The sequence below is a fragment of the Coloeus monedula genome (genome assembly GCF_965178545.1).
Source record: "Coloeus monedula genome assembly, chromosome: 14".
Taxonomy (NCBI): domain Eukaryota; kingdom Metazoa; phylum Chordata; class Aves; order Passeriformes; family Corvidae; genus Coloeus; species Coloeus monedula.
The window spans coordinates 13445227-13466808 of record NC_138794.1 but is presented as its reverse complement, the minus strand read 5'-3'; the positions used below and the strand labels follow the sequence as shown (position 1 = coordinate 13466808).

The 21582-nt window shown below is 38.1% G+C and overlaps 1 protein-coding gene across 3 annotated transcripts in view; it reads left to right on the top strand.

Moving 5' to 3' along the window:
* NEDD4 (NEDD4 E3 ubiquitin protein ligase) overlaps positions 1-19096 on the top strand; it is a 50718-nt gene extending 31622 nt beyond the window's left edge. For 2 of the 3 annotated variants that reach the window (XM_082290737.1, XM_082290736.1), the window contains 23 exons: positions 52-113; positions 456-558; positions 1236-1405; positions 1962-2079; positions 2193-2360; positions 4136-4201; positions 4792-4911; positions 5347-5553; positions 6670-6747; positions 6995-7049; positions 7139-7197; positions 8044-8109; positions 9363-9592; positions 10163-10284; positions 10383-10453; positions 11992-12087; positions 13099-13172; positions 13324-13384; positions 13963-14022; positions 14118-14225; positions 14837-14933; positions 17161-17233; positions 17311-19096. In XM_082290737.1, the coding sequence (XP_082146863.1) occupies positions 67-113; positions 456-558; positions 1236-1405; positions 1962-2079; positions 2193-2360; positions 4136-4201; positions 4792-4911; positions 5347-5553; positions 6670-6747; positions 6995-7049; positions 7139-7197; positions 8044-8109; positions 9363-9592; positions 10163-10284; positions 10383-10453; positions 11992-12087; positions 13099-13172; positions 13324-13384; positions 13963-14022; positions 14118-14225; positions 14837-14933; positions 17161-17233; positions 17311-17413 (2352 nt within the window). In that variant the 5' untranslated portion in view covers positions 52-66 and the 3' untranslated portion in view covers positions 17414-19096. Of the gene's footprint in view, positions 1-51; positions 114-455; positions 559-1217; positions 1406-1961; positions 2080-2192; positions 2361-4135; positions 4202-4791; positions 4912-5346; positions 5554-6669; positions 6748-6994; positions 7050-7138; positions 7198-8043; positions 8110-9362; positions 9593-10162; positions 10285-10382; positions 10454-11991; positions 12088-13098; positions 13173-13323; positions 13385-13962; positions 14023-14117; positions 14226-14836; positions 14934-17160; positions 17234-17310 lie in introns of all 3 variants that reach the window. The other variant, XM_082290735.1, reaches the window with a different exon arrangement.
* Positions 19097-21582: the final 2486 nt, after the last annotated feature.

Below are 21582 nucleotides of genomic sequence, written 5' to 3'. Positions count from 1 at the left end.
AATTTCAAGTGCTTGATAAAGATATTTCTTTAAAAAAAATTCTTATTCCAGACAGAAAATCCAAGTATGGAGAGACCATATACATTTAAGGATTTTGTTCTTCATCCAAGAAGGTTAGTAAATAACACGTGGAAATTCTAATTTTCATATCTAAACAATGCTCTTATGTAATTAGTTGCAAATACATAAACATTGTCTAAGTTTTTCTGTTTCCATCAAAGAAATTAGAGTAGCCATTTGTAAGATATTGATGTTCCACTAAAAAGCCAGTATTACTTTAAATACTTATTGTATTCAGAAGTCTGAAGCCTCAATGCCATTACAGAACCTAATTATTGTAGATTATAAGAAGTCAAGTTTGCACTGAAACCTTAAGAATAATCCTCTAGCTGTGCTTTTTCAGCTATTTTGTTTTACAAGTGCATGGTAAGATAATTTTATTTTCTCTTCTGCAGCCATAAATCAAGAGTTAAAGGCCACCTTAGATTAAAAATGACTTACTTACCTAAAACCAGTGGATCCGAAGAAGAAACCACAGAACAGGCTGAAGAATTAGAGGTGGGAAAAAACATGTTTATTGCTGAAGAATGAATGTTATGAATCACTAAGCTATAAATAGTGTTTTAGAAACAAACCACTTAAACGTGATTGTTCGTCTCTTGCAGACAATTTAAAATGTTTTAAGTTTCTGTTGTTTGTACTGTTCAATGTTGTTTGACCCCAGACAGACACTAACATCTCTCTGGTTTTAGAATTTCAACTCCCTCCAATCCATAGGGATTTTTTGATCTTACCTCCATATATATGTAATCTTTGTAAGCACATCCAATGTAGATTAATGGATTTCTTTTCCAGACTTAACTCTATTCAGCATTACCACCTTTGCTGTAATTAAACTTTGTTACAGAAGGGTGTGTTCATCTGCCTCATACATTCGCAGCATATATGTGAAATGACAATATTTAAACTTTTAATGTATTCTGTGAATGCTGTTTATTTTCCTGCAATTAACAACTTCTGATACTAATATGTTTAAGGAACTTGAGGTAAAAATAAGATTTCTGCATGCATAATATGCCCTGTCATTTTTTAGAAATAAACACACTAAAACCAGAGTCAAATTTACTGGCTTAAGATGTAATGGAACTGCACCTTAAAAGGGGGAATAGCTTGATAAATTGAGATGTGTTTTTTCAACTTCTGTAATATTAAGGTAGTTATGTTATGTGTCTCAGCCTGGGTGGATTATATTGGACCAACCAGAGGCTGCTAGCCAGCCACAACAGCAGCAGCAGGAATCTCCTCCACTGCCTGCAGGCTGGGAAGAAAGACAAGACATCCTTGGCAGGACCTACTATGTCAATCATGAATTCAGAAGAACACAGTGGAAAAGACCAACTGCACAGTATGTCTTTTAGACTGAAAATTCAAGTCTTATATTAGCTAGTGTAGTTCACCCTAGTTACACTGAAAGCAAGGAGAAATAAAAAGTGAACAGCTTGAAAATTAGTAGAGAGCTTTCCTTAGCTTAACTTTGAAGCCCACATGCAGTGGTCACTGGCTGGTGGTCATTTTGACTGTACTGTGCTCTGGAAGTATGTGTTCAAATAGAAACTGGTTGCAGTTGGAGAGATAACAACTATAGTAATGGAAAGTAAATAATTTTTCAGTTTTCAACCTGGTTTTTCCTTCCCATCAGGGACTTTGTTGAATTGTTTGCCTTATTTTATTCAGTTGGGGTTTTTTTGTCCTGGAATGCTACCTGGTTCTTCAGCTTACACTTCACATGGAGATGGATGCTTATTCATTTTAAACAGTTTACATTAATTTATATAGTCCAGACTGTTTCTTTTTTTTCTGCCAAAATGACTGTGATGTATGTTTTTGCTGTTAGCCTGGCTTACAGTTGAAAGATAAACTATGGCTGCTGTTTGCTGACTTGTCTCACCCTGCCCCACCAGGGACAGTGTGGCGGTCGCAGATCTTGGCAGTGTGCAGCTGGAGGCCCAGCACGTGTTCGCTCACCGGCGGCAGATATCGGAGGATACAGAAAACGCAGACAACAGGGATTCCCCCGAGGTAAAAAAGTAAATCTCAGAATGTTTCTGAAATGCAAGTGATTTTTTAATCTGGCCTGATCAAAAAGCTTAACTACTTTTTAAAAATGTTTTCCCTTTATTTTCCTTTTAAAGAGCTGGGAAATTATAACTGAAGACGAGGCAACAATGTACAGCAGTCAGAACATTCAAATACCTCTCTCGCAAAGTAGTTGTGATATACAGACTCATCTTGCAGAAGAATTGAGTAACAGACTTACTACCTCTGGAAGTTCAGCTACTGGCCAGTCAACAGCCTACACTGTAAATTATTTTTCTCATTGTTCTAATGTAGAAATATCTACAATATTTTGCACAGAAGTCATACTACTAATAGAATTAGATCCAAAAATACTTTATTTAGGAATTGTATTTTTAATTTCATCTCAAATGCACAGATTTTAAGAATAGTCTTTTTGCTGTAGAATCCCATCTAAGCAAACATTTTATTCCTCTCTGCTTTGCTTATATGGATTTCTGCCTGAGGTTAAAACAGATTTGTGTGAGCTATTTTTCAGTCTGTAAATCTACCTCTTAGTCTAGTGTCGTAGAGTGTTGAAAACTACGAATGAAAAAAGCTGTATCCTGAAAGCTTATTTCTAAGGGAGTTACTTACTATGTGAGTTACTTTTCCCACTAGAACATGTTTTAAGATAGACCATTTTTCATTGTGAATATTGGAATAAGGTTTTGTGATTGGGTTGAGTAAACCTGCTGCTTCCATAGCAGCAAAAAATGGAGCTTGCTCACCCAGTTCCACAGCCCTTGTGCCAGCTGTGAAACTTGCCTGACCTCTGGGTGAGTCTGTTCAGCTTGCTAACCCAGCACAAAACTACTCTCTTTTCCCCAACTGTGCTTTTTTGCAGTTTGAGCAACTGAAACAGCATGCTAGGTTGTCTGACAAATGATACAGTGGCAAAGGGAAAACAGCAGGAGTGTGTAGCCAGGGTGAAACTTGTCTTTTTGGTGCTAGCGCAATTAAATGAGCTCAGCTGTCCTGTGAAACTCGAGCTCCACAAACAGCCTTGTAACCTGAGATGTGACATGAGAAATCCACTGTCCATTGAGGAAAGCCTATAGAGGTGACCCAGGCCATCTAGTCTGTTAGATTTTGGTATTGAAATAATAATTAGTTTTTGTGATGTTAAGAATACCCTTCCAAATGTAAATTTGGAATTGAAACAATTAGATAAACAATGTTTATCTAAGTTTGTACAAATGTATCACTAGTGTTGCTGGAAACAGACAAGTGAGAGTAACAAGACTAAACTTGAGCTCTGCTATTCAGCATCCTGTGGATAGCAAGAAAACTGTTATTTCAGCTTGCTTGGGTGGCCTGAAAGAGGCAGATGTTCGAATTATTTACAAGAGTCAACTAGAATGGCAGTCTTGCCTTCCTTCACCTGCATTGTACCTCCCAGCCCCCCCCAAAAATTTAAAAGTTAATCATGCTTTCTCTTTGAGGTACTCCAAAAGTATGTGGATAGGGAAAAATCTTTCAAATAGTCATGGAAATTCTGGAGCAAAATGAGATCTAAATGTGGCTTTAGGCAGGAAGGTGGATACTTAGGCAAAGTCCAGGGATTGAATTGCTCTTCTCAAACTGGATGTCTCAGACTCTCATATCTTTTCATTGTTGACTTAATCTACTCTCTGGAAAGTTGTGTTAGCTCTGTGTTAGTTAGTCTATCACAGACTTTACTGACCACACAAAAAGTTCTGTACTGTAAACTCAGTTGTACTGTAACTATTTGTAATTAATGTTTTACATGCCAAAACATCTATTGCTAGAGTTTTCTGAACTTTCAAAAGCCTCTGTCATCCTAAGATTATAATAGACTCTGTGAACTTAATGTTTCTAGCTGTTAAAACAGGGGTTTGAAAAATACGATATTAAATCATGTTTCAGAACAAGTACAGCACTTTGTTCAGGATGGAAACTGTAACAGCTTGAAGTATGATAACCATTGTTGACTGTTTGCTGCCATCCTTAAAGCTGCAGTAATAGCTAATGTGTCATTCCTCTCCACTTCTTCAAGAGCCAGTCCAGCAGAAGAGGTAGTCTACAAACATACAGACTTGAAGAGCAGCCTGCACATCCAGTGGTAAGTAATTTTTCAAAATACACAGGCTTTTAGCTGTGCTAGGTGCTGACATTTCAGATGAGATTTGGCCTTCCTTGCCCAGCAGCTGTCCTGACAAAATGGCAATTATGGGTCTAGTTCAGCTGTAAAGCCTTCATGTTTCAGCTTTGTTTAGCATTAGCTTGATGCATAGCCTGTAGAAGGAAGTAGTCTTACCCTGATGATATGAGTTTTGTTTTTCAAATGGTTTGCCTTATAAGTGTTTACTTCTAATTAAAAACTATACCACATTCCATTATGGTTTAATGGTGACACTGCAAGCTGTGATCTCATAGCCAGAAGTACTAGGCTGCATCAGCCATGCCTAAACTAGATATATAAGTAAATCCTTTAACATGAGGAGTTTGAATTTTGTATAAACAAACAAAAATCTGTTACTTCATACTATTCAGTAAGTACTTACATACTTCTTATCTATTTTATCCAGTTCATAAAAGTCATGAACCTTCTGGGATATAGTTTTGTTGTTTTAATTTGACAGAGGAAAGCCTTTTCACAGTAAGTTTCATAGTTTCCTTAATTGTTTTTCATCTGTTATCACTAATATTTAGTTACTGCCTACTTCATCTGGATTACCCCCAGGCTGGGAAGAACGACAAGATGAAAAAGGAAGGTCATATTATATAGATCACAATTCTAGAACCACTACCTGGATAAAACCAGTTGTACAGGTACTATCTGTCTTCAATTTACTGACGTTTGTATTCATTGAACCTTTTAAATATCTCGTGTAATAGAAGTGGAGAGATGGCTTTGAAACAGAACACACAAAAGGCGTAAACTGGTAAAGTACCGCATAAAATAACTGAGAGACTGCACAGAGAGTTAGGAACAGTAACATTTATGGCAAGTCACTCTACTGTGAATGTACCAAGAAAACCTTCTGGAGAGTAGTAACTGACTGGGGAGGCTGGAAGGCTTCTGTAAACCTTTAGCATAATCAGTGATTGTTAGTCAATGTTGTTTTGATATTATGAAATCTGTGTACTGTCAGACACTTGCTTTATGAAACTGCTTTCGTGAGTCAAAAATATAGGTTAATAGAAAAAACACATTGCTTTACAGGGCTTTGATTTGATAGGATGTTTTTTGGTCATTTACCATAGACTGCTGTGGAAACAAGTCAGGTGTCAGCTGCACAAAGTATTTCTATGGGAAGACAGCCACAAGCAACATCAAGTGATTCATCACAACAGTCTTCTCATCAGCAGCCTGAAGTGGAGCAAGGATTTCTCCCTAAGGGCTGGGAAGTCCGACATGCACCCAATGGGAGACCATTCTTTATTGACCACAATACCAAAACCACAACATGGGTAATGGAAAACTGCTCTCGTGAACTGAAATTCTAGTTCCTATTGAGTCAAAACTTTGCTGCTTTCAGCAAGCTTTTTTATGTTTCTTTAGTGCCAAGATAGCTGTGTCTGACTGTTCAGGAGCATGGTCAGAGCATGGTGCTAATAAGGGGCGTTCAATCCCTATACAGGCCATGCACTTAAGAGTTGGACTCCATGATCCTTGTGGGTCCCTTCCAACCCAAAATATTCTCTGTGAGTCTGAGTGATATGTAGTAAAAATGCCTGTCATAATACCTGTCATGAGTAGAAGATCATCAATGATACTTATTGTATTGGTACTTGAAAGTTTAGCTTGGAAGAAGGAAAACGGGAATCTGCTTTGCAGATGTGAAGCACCTCCTAAATGACATTGCAGCACTGTGATAGCTTATAGGAGCTGTTAATAGAAATGAGTTTTGTAAACATACCTTCAACTGGAAGTCCATTGCCTTGAGTTATCACAGGGCGCAACACAAATTTCTGTAAATGCTTAGAAAAGCAGACCAGGTGCAAGTACCATATGGATGAGGGAGCTGTACAGCTGCAGTTCCACAGAGGGGCACTGCACACCACTTGGCAGTGCTATTAGATGGGTTTAAGCATCTCAAGAGTAAGTCAGTGTTACTGTCAGGTGAAAGGGAAGGAGAAATGCATTAAGTTGATTCAAAAGGGGTATTCTTTTTTCCAGGTATATGAAAAGAACTCATTTAACACAAACACCTTCATCCTATCTCCCACAAAAAACCCCAACCTATCAACCAAGCAACAAAAAACCCCACCAAACCCAAAAAGCATAAGGTGTGTCAGAAACTGTGTGGAATGAGTAATTTGACTCAAATACACACAAAGTGAGTTGAATGAGGGATTTATATTTATATATATGTAAATAAAATAAAGTGAGATGTCACAAGATGATGATTGTAAATTACTGGAGGACTGAGAATCCACAAGGATTCCTCTGGCTGCAGAATATGCAAGCATTACTAAATTGGTACTAGGCATATTCTTTACAAAATCATTAATAACAAAAAAAAAATTAAAAGCAAAACAAAACAGCAAAAGCATTTTAACATGCTGCTTGTTTCCTTTTCAAAGGAAGATCCAAGACTGAAAATTTCTGCTCATCCGAAGAGAAAGACTTCCCTAGACCCAGTAGACCTGGGCCCATTACCAGTAAGTAAACCATTCTGTACTTGTTTTGCAGGTGAAACAATTTAACTATTTAAATTGGCATTATTGAAATTTGCACATGAGAAAATGCAGCCTGCTTTTTTCCTACAAAAAATACTCTGTTTTGAATTTCAGTGCTGACAGTAGATGGGGGGGAATGCCCACAACTGCAGATCATGTTGAGTTCTGTTCACACTGTATGATCAGAAATTTATAATAAAAATTTAATTTAAATGTTGCCTTTTTACAGCCAGGGTGGGAAGAGAGAACTCATACAGATGGAAGAATATTCTTCATAAACCACAGTATGTACAATGTAGTATTTTCCCCCACTCATCATTTTATTTGTGAACATTATTTACATGAATGGAACTAATTAAGAAATGTCTTGCAGATACAAAGAGAACACAGTGGGAGGATCCTCGACTGCAGAATGTGGCAATAACTGGTCCAGTAAGCTCTCCTGATGTAGTTTTTTGTATTTTTCAGAAATGTTATATGTTAATAGAATCCAAACAAAATTTTGTTATTTATCAGTTAGTTGGTCTAGAAAGTGAAACTTTCCAGGTATTTAAACAAAGCAGTTTTATTTCTTTTTAAAGACCGTTTCTGGGGAGATGGTCTTTAAATGCCAGAAAGAAAAAGCAGTTCCCATGGTAGTAAGAAAGTTTCCTTATAGACTGGGGAGAGGGCTTTGAAGTGGGTAAGAGAGTCTATTTCTTTTTTGTCCACACTAGCTCAATTCATCAAGTAAACTTGAGGAAAAAGAAAATAAAAAAGAAAAAGGGTTAAAAAGGAATTAAATTAATTTTCAACTGAAAAATAATTATCCTGCCTTGATACTTAATCTGAAGTGCAAAATTACCAGAACTAATTGCAAAGATGGTTTGCATTATAATTATAGATGGGTTTTAGTGTTCAGCTGATATTTGTGTTTATTAATAGCCTGCATATGTAAACAACCTTCCCTGTCCATGGAAAATAGAGGTGTTTGTAGCCCGGTCTCGCATGATACAGCAGGGAAAGGCTACACATTATGGACGTCACCAAAGGCATTTTGGTCACTTTGATCTGGGCCACTCGGGGATCTCAGGCAGTTACATCAGCTAGTGGTGAAGTACAGGATGAATTCTGTGGATCCGATCTGAACAGAGAAGTGCTTTTTGTTCCAGGGGTTTATAAACTGGAAGTCTTCCCTGGCACTCAGTAAAACATTTATTCCTGTTATCTTAGAATTTAAATGGGTTATCTGTGTTTCACAAGACACACCAAGCTTTTTTCCTTTTTTCCTCCCCAAAGGCTGTGCCTTACTCCAGGGACTATAAGCGGAAGTATGAATTCTTCAGAAAGAAATTGAAGAAACAGGTTAGTAATCAGTAGGAATCCAGCAGGAGGTTATGAAATTTAGGCCCCTAAACAAGGGAAAGCTTAGGTTACAGGGAAGGTAGACTTACTGTCTGATCACAAATACATTTGTGAAGCAGCAACTTGGTAACAATTAGCAATAACAATTTAATCTAACAGCAGGGTTTGTGACATTATGCACTGATGAGACTGCAGGCAATCTAATTGAAAAAGTAGAAATGCTCAAAGATTAAACAGTTGTGAACCTGAAAATAAGACTGGCAACAGAAAAGTTTGGAAATCACTGATCAAGCATAAAATAGTTTTTGAAACTCAGAATATGGAAAGTTCTCAGAACAGATTTTAGTCTGTGTAGAAATCTCTACTGTTACTATGGTCAGGCTGGATGACTACAATGAATTGTTACAGCCTTAAAATCTGAAGTTTATGACTCTTGTTTCCATACTCTAGTTTGAAGTGGCAGTGCCAGGTATATTTATAACATGTAGCATAAAAGACTGTAAATAGCATCTGGACAGCCAGATAACAATGAGTCTCTGCACTGCTTCAATCAAATTGTACATCCTTGGGAGGTATTTTACATATATAATAATAACCTTTGAGTTTAGATCCATGCTTCACCTTTTACCTGCCAAGTCTGCCTATGTATTTTGAGCTGACATGTAAATTGCACACAGTTATATGCACCTCATTTTTTGTGTTCCTAATCAAACAAGATTGGCATTCATTCAAATGTCAGTATCTTAATCTGAGAAGTGATAGAGAGCTCAGCCACACAATACAATTGTGGTAGTTTAAGAATTAAATACAACTGTAGATTTTGTCTTAAGTAAGAGAATGGGACACCTAGGCTCATAGAATATTGAACTAGAAGGTGAAATAAGTCAGGTAAAATGGTTCTAGATAATTTTATGTGTCAACTAATCAAGTGTGTTATATGATAAATGTTCAGTGTCAGAAGAGACTCCGTGCCTTGCTGCATGCAGAACAACTGCCCATATGCTGTTACTAGTAAGAACTTACTTTAGCTGTATTTTTGTAGCATGAAACAGAAGTTAGTATCTGAAATTCCCTTTGTTAGTTGAATTGTAGGTAAATAGAGAGCCTCTTTTCAATCATATTGTGTTATGTTTTTATGTAAGGAAAGGGTTTCTATGCCCTCTTTGTCTATTTTCAGAATTCGCATATTCTGCAAAACTTTAAGATGCTGGGTTTTGTTTTATTATTCTGTGTTTTCATATTCTCTCTTTTAGAGTGATATTCCAAATAGGTTTGAAATGAAAATTCATCGCACAACAATCCTTGAAGATTCTTATAGAAGAATTATAGCTGTAAAGAGAGCAGATTTCCTTAAAGCCAGACTTTGGATTGAATTTGATGGTGAAAAAGGTTTAGACTATGGAGGAGTGGCCAGGGAATGGTTCTTCCTTCTCTCCAAAGAAATGTTTAATCCTTATTATGGATTGTTTGAATATTCAGCTACGTAAGTAATACTAGTCTGGAAGATGTGAAAACTTAGGAAAAGCAGATCAATTGTATTTCTCATACCTTCTCTAAAAATGGGATTCCTGCCCCCCCCTGCAGTCTATGGGAGGGTTTAGTTGATAATAACTGCAATAATCTGCACCTAGTTGTTTGACAGTAGAGTAATGTGGAGACAGTACTTGTGGGGTTTTTTTTACAGCAGTCTAATGTAAGCCATGTCATTTTTGCATGGACAAACCTGCTTGTAACCATCTCCAGCGTACAGAAGAGGCAGTATTTAACCAATAACACAGAGAATGTTATTCTGACTACTTCAAAATTAATGGGAGTTAATCCCTTTTCTTTGGTATATCTCTAATTTACTAAAGTAGTTCATGGTAGTTGTTTCTGATGTACTAGTAGTCTTCTATTGAATATTGTAGAATATTCAATAGAAGATAGCTATCATCATGAAAAGCAGTAACTGATTTAACTAGTGATGTCTTTCAGATCTTCAAATGTGAGACTGTTCCAATAGTACAACATTTTGTTTTTCTTTCTCTTCCCTGCTCCCTTCCTTCAACTTCAGAGATAACTATACTCTGCAGATCAATCCAAACTCTGGACTTTGCAATGAGGATCATCTCTCTTATTTCAAGTTTATAGGTCGTGTGGCTGGAATGGCTGTTTACCATGGCAAACTTTTGGATGGTTAGTATTTTTCTTATGTAATGTGATATTCAGATTAATATTGTGCCTGTTTTGAATCCTAAGTTCCATCTGTTCAATTTGTTTCTTCTTCTTTAAAGCCTTTTTTATTCGTCCTTTTTACAAGATGATGCTCCAAAAACCAATAACACTACATGATATGGAGTCTGTGGTATGTAATTTGCTTTATCATGTTGATAAATTTCATGTTAAATTATAATTTTTATGTATAAGAACTATAATATTAACTATTTCATATATATAATGATATATTATATAATATTATTAATATTATATATTGTGTATATATCTTCAATGGCATTTTGAAGGTTGAAAATGCATGATTCAAAGATATTTTATGCCACATCTGTAAGTTGCGTAGGAATTAAAACTTCTAATGAAAATTGAAGACCTAGACTCAGATTTAAGTCAGTTAAGCTGTATTGGAAACTTGAATCTAAACTTTCTGTGATTTTTCTTTAAATGTTTTAGACACTGAGGTTAAAATTGAATATAAATACCTTTAGGATCCTATCTTAACCTGCTTTTTTAATTAGTTTGTCTTTGATTATTAAAATTAATAATTTCAGGAGTGAAAATATTTGAGTGATACAATGTAACATTTTTTAGAGGAAAACATGTCCCTTAGACTTTTCTTGTTTGGTTGGTTCCCTGATAATGACTCTTATCTAGAATACTCATGAACAAAGTGATTTTTATTCTATCTTTTTAATCTGTTACTGGTTTTGCTGCTCATCAAGATTACAGAATATAGGTCCTATCTGTTTCTGGGTAATAGATTTATAGATGTGTCCTGATTTTTTTGTTTTGTTTTGGTTTGGTTTTTGTTCAGTACTCTAGAATGATGGAATGGTTTGGGTCGCAAGGCAGGGACACCTTTCACTATCCCAGGTTGCTCCAAGCCCTGTCCAACCTGGCCTTGAACACTTCCAGGGATGGGGCAGCCTCAGCTTCTCTGGGCAACTTGTGCCAGTGTCTCACCATACTCATCGTGAAGAATTTCTTAATATCCAAGCTAAATCTACCCTCCTTCAGTTTAAAATCATTATCCCTCATCCTGTCACTACACTTCCTGATAAAAGGTCCCTCACCATCTGTTCTGTAGGCCCTGTATTGGTACTGGAAGGTGCTGTAAGGTCTCCCTGGAGCCTTCTCCAGGCTGAACACCCTCAGCTCTCCCAGCCTGTCTCCAGAGCAGAGGTGCTCCAGCCCTTGTAGCACCTTGGTGGCCTCCTCTGGAGATGCTGTAGCAGCTCCGTGTTCTTATGCTGGGGGCCCCAGAGCTGGGCACAGCTGACTAGGGAGACAAAATCACTTCCCTCAACCTTCCGGTCACACTGCTTTGGATGGAGCCCAGGATGTGGTTGGCTTTATCTTAATTTTCTTTTCCTAAGGTTCTTTGTAGTGATGTCTGGCAATAAAAGGAAAATAAATACAGGATGAGAGACAAGAGAAGAGTCCAAAAGATGTTACTTGTATCTTACCACCATTTTAGTATGTGAGACATTTACGTAGATTGCTGAGCCTTTGGGTTTCAAAGGTCTTCAGAGCTTTGTACAACTGCAGTGTCTCTGTATCCAGTACAGGATTACCCTAGGTAGCAGTGTTCACTGGGCTGCCATGGAACCTCTTGCAGTTTGTAAGGTGGCTACTCTATTTTGTGTTTACTGTTTTGTAATTCTTTCTTAGGACAGTGAATATTACAATTCTCTGAGATGGATTCTTGAAAATGATCCAACAGAACTGGACCTCAGATTCATTGTTGATGAAGAACTTTTTGGTCAGGTTAGTAAGTTCATGTCAAGTAGTATAGACAAAACATGAACAAAAATGTTTGACCTGTGAAATTAGGGGATTTTATTTGTGTGGTGTTAAGAAAACCCCTTCGCTCTCTCAACTGCTTTTCAGTCATGCAGTGCTTTCAGCCTGGCTGTGATAAAGGACTTGGAAATAAGCAGAGCTTTAAAAAATTGCTTGTGCTTTTTTGTTAAATACTACTTGCATTGAAATGTAGCTGTTGCTGTGAAGGCAACCAAGACTAAGACATCTATAGTCCCATTATTTGATCTGGAGTAGAGGCTGGGTTTATATGATTGGCTGGAAAGGATGAGCTCTTTCGAAAATTGCTGGAATCGCTGGGAGATTTCTCTTAAGATGTACTAGAAACCTATAGAATAAACAAGTTTGTTAATTGCTTACGAAGCTCTTTAAGGTAAGTCATGTTAGAAATAACACAGGTCTTGAATAAAACTTCAGAATTACTGGTGCCAGCTAGATGTAAGGATAATAACCTTTGTCGTCTTGTGTAATACCAGTGATCCTAAGAAGCAGCAATGAAACTGTATATCCATGATAACTGAAAAGGAGATATTTGTCTCCTGAGGTTCTAGTAATATAAGTCACTTTGTAAGAGAGATGCACATTGATTCACTTACTGGGATCATTGCTGAAATGGTTTCTGTAATTGTTTTTCCTTGATATTTGGAAGGGAGGCTGGGTCATATGCAGTTAGTGAAGTCTGCCTGACTCTGAACTTGTGTGCAGTCTTGGGTGGTGTGTTGTAGCAGGTCAGAAAAAATTGAGGTTTCCCATTGCAGTCTAGCACCCTTCAACATTACATCTTTTTAAAAAAAATGTACCACATTCTATTTGTTAGGTGACCTGTGGGACTTGATCTGTTTCTCGTAGTTCTCAGATTCTGCAGTCTTCAAGAGTTGCGTGAATTACCTAATATTAACATATGAATTCTGTTACATACTCACCTTGTTTAAGACCTATTCTGTGCATTGCATTTAGACCCATCAACATGAACTGAAAAGTGGTGGATCAGAAATAGTTGTCACCAACAAGAACAAGAGAGACTACATTCAGTGAGTAGTGGCTGCTGTGTGTAATGTATCTCACTGGACTGGCCTCTAGTGCAGGCACTCTATTAGCTTTATTTACAAAAAGTAGTTGTTGCTTTGTATATAAATCACTTTTATTTTAAATGTGGTTTTGTTTGGTTTTTCTTTTTTACAGTCTTGTAATTCAGTGGAGATTTGTGAGCAGAGTACAGAAACAAATGACAGCCTTTAAAGAGGTATAATTTTAATTACATAATAAGTTCTTCTACGAGTTTTTTGCATCTGATATTAAGTTTCTTTTGACATCCTGAAGATGCACAGATAATTTTGTTAAAGATATAAAAAAAGGCAGTGATACTGTTTGTAGTGTCATCTTTGAATTATTTCACAGTTAAAAATATTTTGGTATATTTTTACTGAGGTGTTCGATTCATATTGAAAAATTTGCTTATTTCTCAATTCTGACTGGCAGCTTTAGCTGTGGAGCAAACTATTTAATGACCTCTGGAGAAATTAAACTTAATTAAATTATATTAGTTTGATTTAAGCTAGGTCATTTACCCTTACTTGTATAAGTTGTATTACGTATATGATATTCAGACTTCCATACTCATCACTCAGTGTTGCACAATAAAGATGTGAGTAGTCAGTTAAAAGTAGTATAAGGAAACTGGAGACTACTGGTGTCCAAACATCTGTATTTGATACATGGCTTTGGCTCTCTTTACCAAAGCCTCTAAATATTCTTCTTCATGACTAAAAATGCTTAAATAATGTTGACTTGATTTTTACAAACTTTCCTCATCTTTTATAGGGCTTTTTTGAACTAATACCACAGGATCTGATTAAAATTTTTGATGAAAATGAGCTAGAGGTAAGTGTATCATGGAAAAGAAAACAAATTGTGTTGAAACTTAAGTTTACTGACTTAAACTTTGGTGTTGTTTGTTTGTTTGTTTATCTGTGTAGTTATTAATGTGTGGATTGGGAGATGTGGACGTGGCTGATTGGAAACTACACACAAAATACAAAAACGGCTACAACATAAACCACCAAGTAATACAATGGTTCTGGAAGGTATCATGAAGTTCTAATATTTTCTTATTGAAAATGTTTTTCAAAAGCTGCTGCCTTTCTGCTATACTAGTTTATAGTTTGATTCATTAAAAGGTTAGGTAAATATTATTTGACCATTAAAATTCCTGAGAAAGTAAGAAAGTAAAGGTGAGTTGCACGGTAAGAATGTATATTCAATACTGAGGCTTGCTTTTTCAAAAACGTCCATGTCTGACTGGGGTTAAAAATATTTGTGTAGGTTTTCCTGGCATGGTTGCACTAAAGAGGTGTTAAACTCTTCTGTTTAATATATTACAGGAATTTGGCTTCTAGTTCATAACATCAAGAAACTTCAAAGAAAGTGGGGGGCCAGGTCTTCAAGGGAGGCACTTTAACAGCCTGCTAGGCTGTAACCATACTCCTGTTACAGTGCCATTAAAAATTGTTGACTTCATAGCTTTAAGCAATAGGCAGAGAAGTAGACTGTGTGTCACTAAAAAAATGCATATGTATATCAAAGATAATGATTTAGAGGTAGATACTGTGTTGCTTACTATGTGGCTATGTTGTCTACTAGCTTAAAACCTTAATTTTAAAATAAATCTTTAATTGTAATCATTATCATACCATAGGCAGTCTTAATGATGGACTCTGAAAAGAGAATAAGATTACTTCAGTTTGTTACTGGCACATCACGTGTTCCCATGAATGGGTTTGCTGAGCTGTATGGTGAGTACTTAAGATTATCTTCACAATTAAGTAACAAAGAACCCGATACCAACATTGTCCTGATGTTTGACTTCAGACATTGGCAAATTATTTTTCAAATTTTGTTTTAAAATTTAATATGTATTGGCAGTTATAAGAAACAAAGTTAGAGAAGAGTCACTTATATCACGTTTCCCATGTTCTGTAAATGTTTTGTTTTAATTCTGGTTTTGGAAGTTTTCAAATGGATAGGACTTCTCAAATGAATGTGGATTTTTAAAGTTCTCAAGAGCTGCAAAAATCCCTGTTTAACACATGATTGAGCTTGAAGAAAATTCTCAGTTATCCAAGATCTGATTACAAAGACATGCTGGCATCAGCAGTTAACTTCAGTTCCCCGACTGCTTTTATCTGCTCACAAGCCACGGTTGTACAGATGCAGTTGTTTGTAAGGATATACTCCAAAGGGGACCACTGAAATGACACGAGTTAAACATAAAGCCAGAAGAAAAGTAGTGAACCTACAATGCTGAGGCTGAAACAAGCAGATGACAGCAGGGAGCGTATTTCAATAGCAAAGCCAGAAAAGCCGCTGTGGGCAGACTGCGGGCAAGCAGATAGAGCAGCCCACAAAGGGTGGGGATGCTTGGCTTAGGGGAAGTCTGTTCTCAGCTGCCATCAGTTATTAAGTTTTCTGCTAGATTACTTTATTAAGGCTAAAAGTGCTTGGGATGCTGTGCAAATGACTGAATAGCCTAACTTGCCTCTTTGATTAAACATTTCCTTTCTTATAAACAAGACATTAATTTGTTTATAAAACAAAAGGACTGCGAACAAAACCACCCATCATGTGTTCCCATTTACCCATGTCTTCATTTTTATCTTAAATACTTGGTTGTTTTTTTTTCTGTTCCATCAGTAAATGAGTTGTGAGTTCCAGTGGGAAGGACAGTGTCTTCAGCAGGCTTGAGCCGTGTGTCTGCTGCTGCACCTGAACCTTGGCATTGTTTTTGTTGCAGCACATGCTCATCGCAGGGGAACCCAGTCAGAGTTCTGCCACCTCAGGAGTTCTGCTTATTTGTCTGAGAACACTACTAGAGACAGAACTAAGAAGTGATACAGGGAAGAAACTGCTGAAGTTCTTGGCTTCCTTCTGCCCAGGGATTAGAATACTTGGGCAGTCTTCTGTAGTTGTATTCATTCACTCGTTAATGAAAAATTCAACTAGCAGTTGTCTTGCACAGTGCAAGTTTTTTTCTCTTACAGTTATTTCTGCATTACTGTGGCCAGCATGGCATCCTTACAGAACCCCAGTAACAATTATATTTCCTGTACCTTGTCTTGAAAGAGCTGTAGGTGGTTTTTCAGTGTTTTGTGCTGGTCCGTGGCGCTTTGCTGCTGCCGGGCTGTTTCCTTCCCACGCCCTGTCTGCAGCCCTGGAGCCGCTTCCTAGCGGAGATCTCCCTCTCGTGGCACGGACAGGCATTTCTGCTCCTCAAACGCGGGTGCTCCGAGGCCGGGAGCAAACCCACCCGCGCTGGAGAACTAGGACACTGAACAGTCTCTGAAAAATAGTGACTTTTTTGTCTGTCTTTTTTTTAACTGTACAGTCTTCTCCCAGTTTAAGGAAACGGTTACAAAATGCCCTTTGCATCTACTTGCTGAGAATTGAGAAGTCCAAGAAACTTTGAGATATGACATGCTGTAAGGCAGTTGTTGAAGGACAGAGGGAGCTGGGGCTGCCCTTGCTAGCCAAAAAGTGTTCTCTCGGGTGCATAAGAACATGCTGGAGTACACATATGATTGCCGTGTTTCCAGAAGTTCTCAGTTACTCTACTTTGTTGTTGTGTAGGTAAAGCTGGACATTGAAGACTTTCTACCTGGTTATATAACTTGGCATGTGGTGATAAACATGTATCTGTTTTTACATGCAAAATTTATAACAGTTCAAAATTGTCTTGTCTAGAAAATTTTCAATGCCAGTTGCTACACATATGCATTTAGGTCTTAGGCTTCTGAGTTTAAGGTGTAAAAGTCTCTTGAAATTGAGGTATAGCAAGAAATAATTAAAATACAAGTGAATTGGGATTATTGGCCATTACTGACAATAGTCTGTATTTTATTCATATAGATAGCTCCTTCTAATGTCAGAACTGGATTGCAAAACCCCCAAATATGTCATAATTTTAATTTCTGATTCTAAAAGGATCTTATAATAGGTTGAAAATGGGTGTGTTCTTTTCTGCAGGTTCAAATGGACCACAGTTGTTCACAGTTGAGCAGTGGGGTACCCCTGAAAAACTGCCAAGAGCTCATACCTGGTGAGTATTTAATTCAGATAAATTATGACCTCTAGTAAGAGTGATAAAATGCTTAAGAGTTTTCGTCTGTTTTTCAGCTTTAATCGCTTGGATTTGCCTCCATATGACTCGTTTGAAGATTTATGGGATAAACTTCTTCTAGCGATTGAAAACACTCAGGGTTTTGATGGGGTTGATTAAGACACAGACATAAATTATATTGGTCCAGTGCTGCAATTTCATTTTAAAGGTTTACAAACAAATCTGAATTTTCCAGGGACTACCATTGTATTTAGTCACATGGCAATTGAATCTTCATAGTGTCACATGTAAAATAACTAAGTATTAAAAATCACTAACTTTTGAAAATGTATTTTGTCATTTCCCTAGTTTTGTGTACTTTGCTAATACATGCAATATACACATTGGATCAGCCAGTGCCGAGTAAGTCAAAACCTAAAATATTTTATCAGTTGCCTCCTGTACAATATTTGAGACTGTCCTGCAGTAAACTACTGAAGTAAAGCTGTGAAGAAATCTTTGCAGAGGATTTAAATTTGATTTGCTGCTTTAAGAACAACAACTGAAATTGTTAAACTGTTTTAGAAAAATCCCCAGCCAAACAAAAAAAAGGCAACAAACCTAAAAAACTTCATGCATTACAATATCATAATCTGTGCTGCTTCAGGCTCTTTGCAACAGATCTGCCCAAAGCACCTTATAACTCAGCACATTAGATAAAACATGGGAAAACATTTGTTTGCAGAACATTGACTTGCTGACATGGTTGTTAGACTTCTGTTTCTTCTGACTTGCTTTTGCTAAAACAATGTAACAAACCCAAGATTTTTATACAAAACAGATAAGAAGCATAATTCTGAGTTTTAATGAGAAATTATATCCATTTTTTGTCTGAATTTGTATACCGATGTTGGTTTATTGAGTGTTCATCACTTTTTTTTGATAAATTTGTAGCTGATAATATTTTCAATTCAGCCTTTTGCAACAAATCAATCTTAAAGTGAAATTTGTATGGATATCACTCAGTATTTAGTTACTGATAGTTAGAGGCCTTTATTATCCATTCTTGCAGTATTGCACTACATAACAATAAAGAACATGTTTACAGGGTTTTCTGGGCCAAATTCAGCAGTCTGTTATGTGCAAGCTCCTCTAAACTGCATGGAGGTTTTGCACATGTGATCAGGTGCAGAATTTGGTTCTGTGATATGTTTACAGGTTGCTAGTTTCTACAGCTGCATTTTTATATTTTTTTTTCTCCAGTGTTAGTCTAGAAACCAAATTTGTTAATACAATATAACCAAAGTCATAACCAACAACATGCAATTTATCATAGATAAACTTGTCATATATAAATATTAGTTTGATTTCTTTTGTAAATGTGGATATTTTTTGTATTAATGTTAAGACTGTTTTTGAGCAAGTGCTGGTTAAAATGATTAGCAAAGTTGGTTCTGAAAGAAAAAAATTGGTTTGTATACCTGGCTTGCTCAAATTTTAACATTTTATTACCAATATGATCAGAGGAAATGACAGTACCCAGCTTTGTCCAGCAAATTTCTGTTTAGTCACAGTCTTTATAAATATGCAAGAAGGAAGTGTAGCACATCTCTCTCCGAAGATATGTAAATTATGTAACAAATGTTAATGGGTCTTAAGGGATATTTAAAATCCCACTTTGTTTTATCCTTTGACTAGGTCATTAGGACTGAGAGTATTACATGTAAATAAAAGTAACTTATACAAATTTCCCAAATCTATAAGCAGTTTTGTACAACGTAAATGATATATCAGTAAATCTGTATAGATTTGAATGTAGCAGGTTTTGTTGCATACTTTAAAGTATAAAATAAGGATCCTGAGAGCAGTAAATAAAAGTTTATTCTAATAAGTTGTGATTCAGTTCTTTGAAGTGCAAATGAGTAATCTTGAAATAGCAAGAATTTAGTAGTTTTTATACTCCTAGGTAGGCCACGGCAGTAATTCCACCACAACATGCTGCTACTTTTGCAGAGCTGTGAAGATGCAGCAGTGCTGTTTCCTGGTGTTCTGCTCCTGAGACGTGCAGCCTCGGAAAAATGCACACTGTGTTTTTATAGAAGCTCTAGGTCTCTGTCAGCCTTCAGTGCATGGCCGGCCTAGAGACGCTGAGGGGAGGCCCCTCAGCAACACTGCTGACCAGGTGAGGCAGGGCCAGGCTCCTCCTTGCTCTAGAACCTTCCCAGCAGATACACAGCCAGCACAGCTGGATGGGGAGTGGAAGAGGGGCCCTGAAACTCTGCACCTGCAGCAGGGAGCGCCCAGCAACACATCCTTTCTCTGGGCTTTAAACTAGGTTTGTGGGGGAGTGATGGGTGATAGCAGCTTGTGCTTAAGTAAAGGAGAGGTTGGTGGTGCTGAGTACCATAGAATGACCTGGGCGGGAAGGGGACCTTGAAAATCATCCAGTTCCAACCCCCCTCCCATTGGTAGGGACATCTTCCACTAGACCAGGTTGCCAAAAGGCCCATCCAACCTGGCCTTGAACACCTCCAGGGATAGGGCAGTCACAGCTGCTTTGGGCAACGTGTTCCAGTGCCTCACCATTCTCACAGTAAAGCTTTTCCTAATATCTAGTCTCAACCTACTCTCTTTCAACTTGAACCCATTCCCCCTTGTTCTGTCACTACATGCCTTGCCCCATCTATCCTGTAAGTTCCCTTTTGGTATTGGAAGGCCACAATTAAGTCACCCTGAAGCCTTGTCTTTTCCAGAACAATCCCAATTCTCTCAGCCTTTCCTTAGAGTAGAGGTGCTCCAACCCTCTGGTCAGCTGGGGCAGGGTGATAAGAATGAGGCAGCCTTTGTGGAGGATGCCACAGGCTGAAGGGGGCCTGCCTTGTGTGCCTGAACACAGAGGCAGACAGGGAAAAGCCAGGAGGAGTAAAAGACATGGCTTGTATGGCTGGATGCAGGGAGGACTGTGGAGGGGGCAACGGGCTGGTGCAGGCCCTTGTGGGAACATCCTGGTCAGGACTTGCCCTAGGCTGCTGTTTGTCATGAGGAAGGGGGTAGGGTGTTTTTTGTAGCTTCTCAGGAAATTCTAGAATTTTAAACCCTGGCTCTTAGGGGAGACAAAATTCCCTCACGTCTGTGGGCAGGGCAGTGCAAAGGGGAGCAGCCTGGGAGGCTTCTGTAGGGGGCCATGAACAGCCAAACAATGGTGCAGTCTTGGGCAACCAGGGAGGTGCTCTTTGGGATCTGCTGCATGTCCCTTTGTACTTGTATTTTCTGCACATCAACCTCTGTGTTCCCTGAAGCACATACACAGAGAGAGGGGGAAACTCCAGAGACGCTCCTATGAACACCAATTTTTTTCACCAGAAACACAGTTCTGCATGTCAACTGCAGGCTTCTTACTGTGGCATTGCAGAGGAGAGGTTAACAGCTGCTTCCTTGTGAGCTGGCAACCAGCTGTGTCACACTGATTTCATTGCTCTTAACACCGAGCAGTGCCAGGTGAGGGGTAAGGAAGAAAAGCTTCTCACGCAGGTAAGAGCTAATATGCTGGGAAGAAAAGAGGATATAGGATTGTTTGGTAAGAGATTTTGTGCAGATCTGGTTAAGAAGCATTGATCTGTGAAGAGACTCTCTGAGAGCTCATGAGAAAGATCTTGAGAAAGATGTACATTCTAAGGCAGAGGCTGGATCACAATGGGAGGGAGAGCATGACTGCAACGGGAATAGTTTTGCTTTCCTCAGCTTTGAAAACACCGCACTGAAAATTTAGGGGAGTTTGTGCTTGCAGTTTTCTGGGCTGCTCCAAGCTGGAGAGAGCTGCAAGCAAAACAGTTCCCTGCATTTGTTGTGGCTTCTGCAGCTCAGTACTGATTCCAGACATCTTGTATAGAACATGGAGACTCCAGTGGAGGCTCTGCCCAGGATTTGGACTCTTGGCTGGGCTGGGAGTAGCTGCAGGGCCTCCCTGGGCACTGGAGATGGCTGGGCCAGGCCTCCCCGGGGGTTCACCCTGGCCCGCTGGGGTCACTGGGTGACAGGGCAGCACAGGGACATGAGCTGCTGGCACAGCAGGATGTGAGCTGCTGGCATGGGGGTTAGATGTGTTAGGATGGTCTGAAACCTCCGGGAAACTTCTCAGGAGCTGAACTTTCCTGGGAACTTAAACCATTCCTGTTGCATGTTTAATAAGGATGATGGTGTTTATTTGTGTGTTAATTATTACAGTTATATAGTAAAGGGTGTTTCTAAATAGATAATTATGATGCTTTTGAATAAGTGAATTTATTTGGTCTAAAAAAGGTAAGTATATAGATTAACTAAGTATATAAATGCACCTCAACAAAGACTTG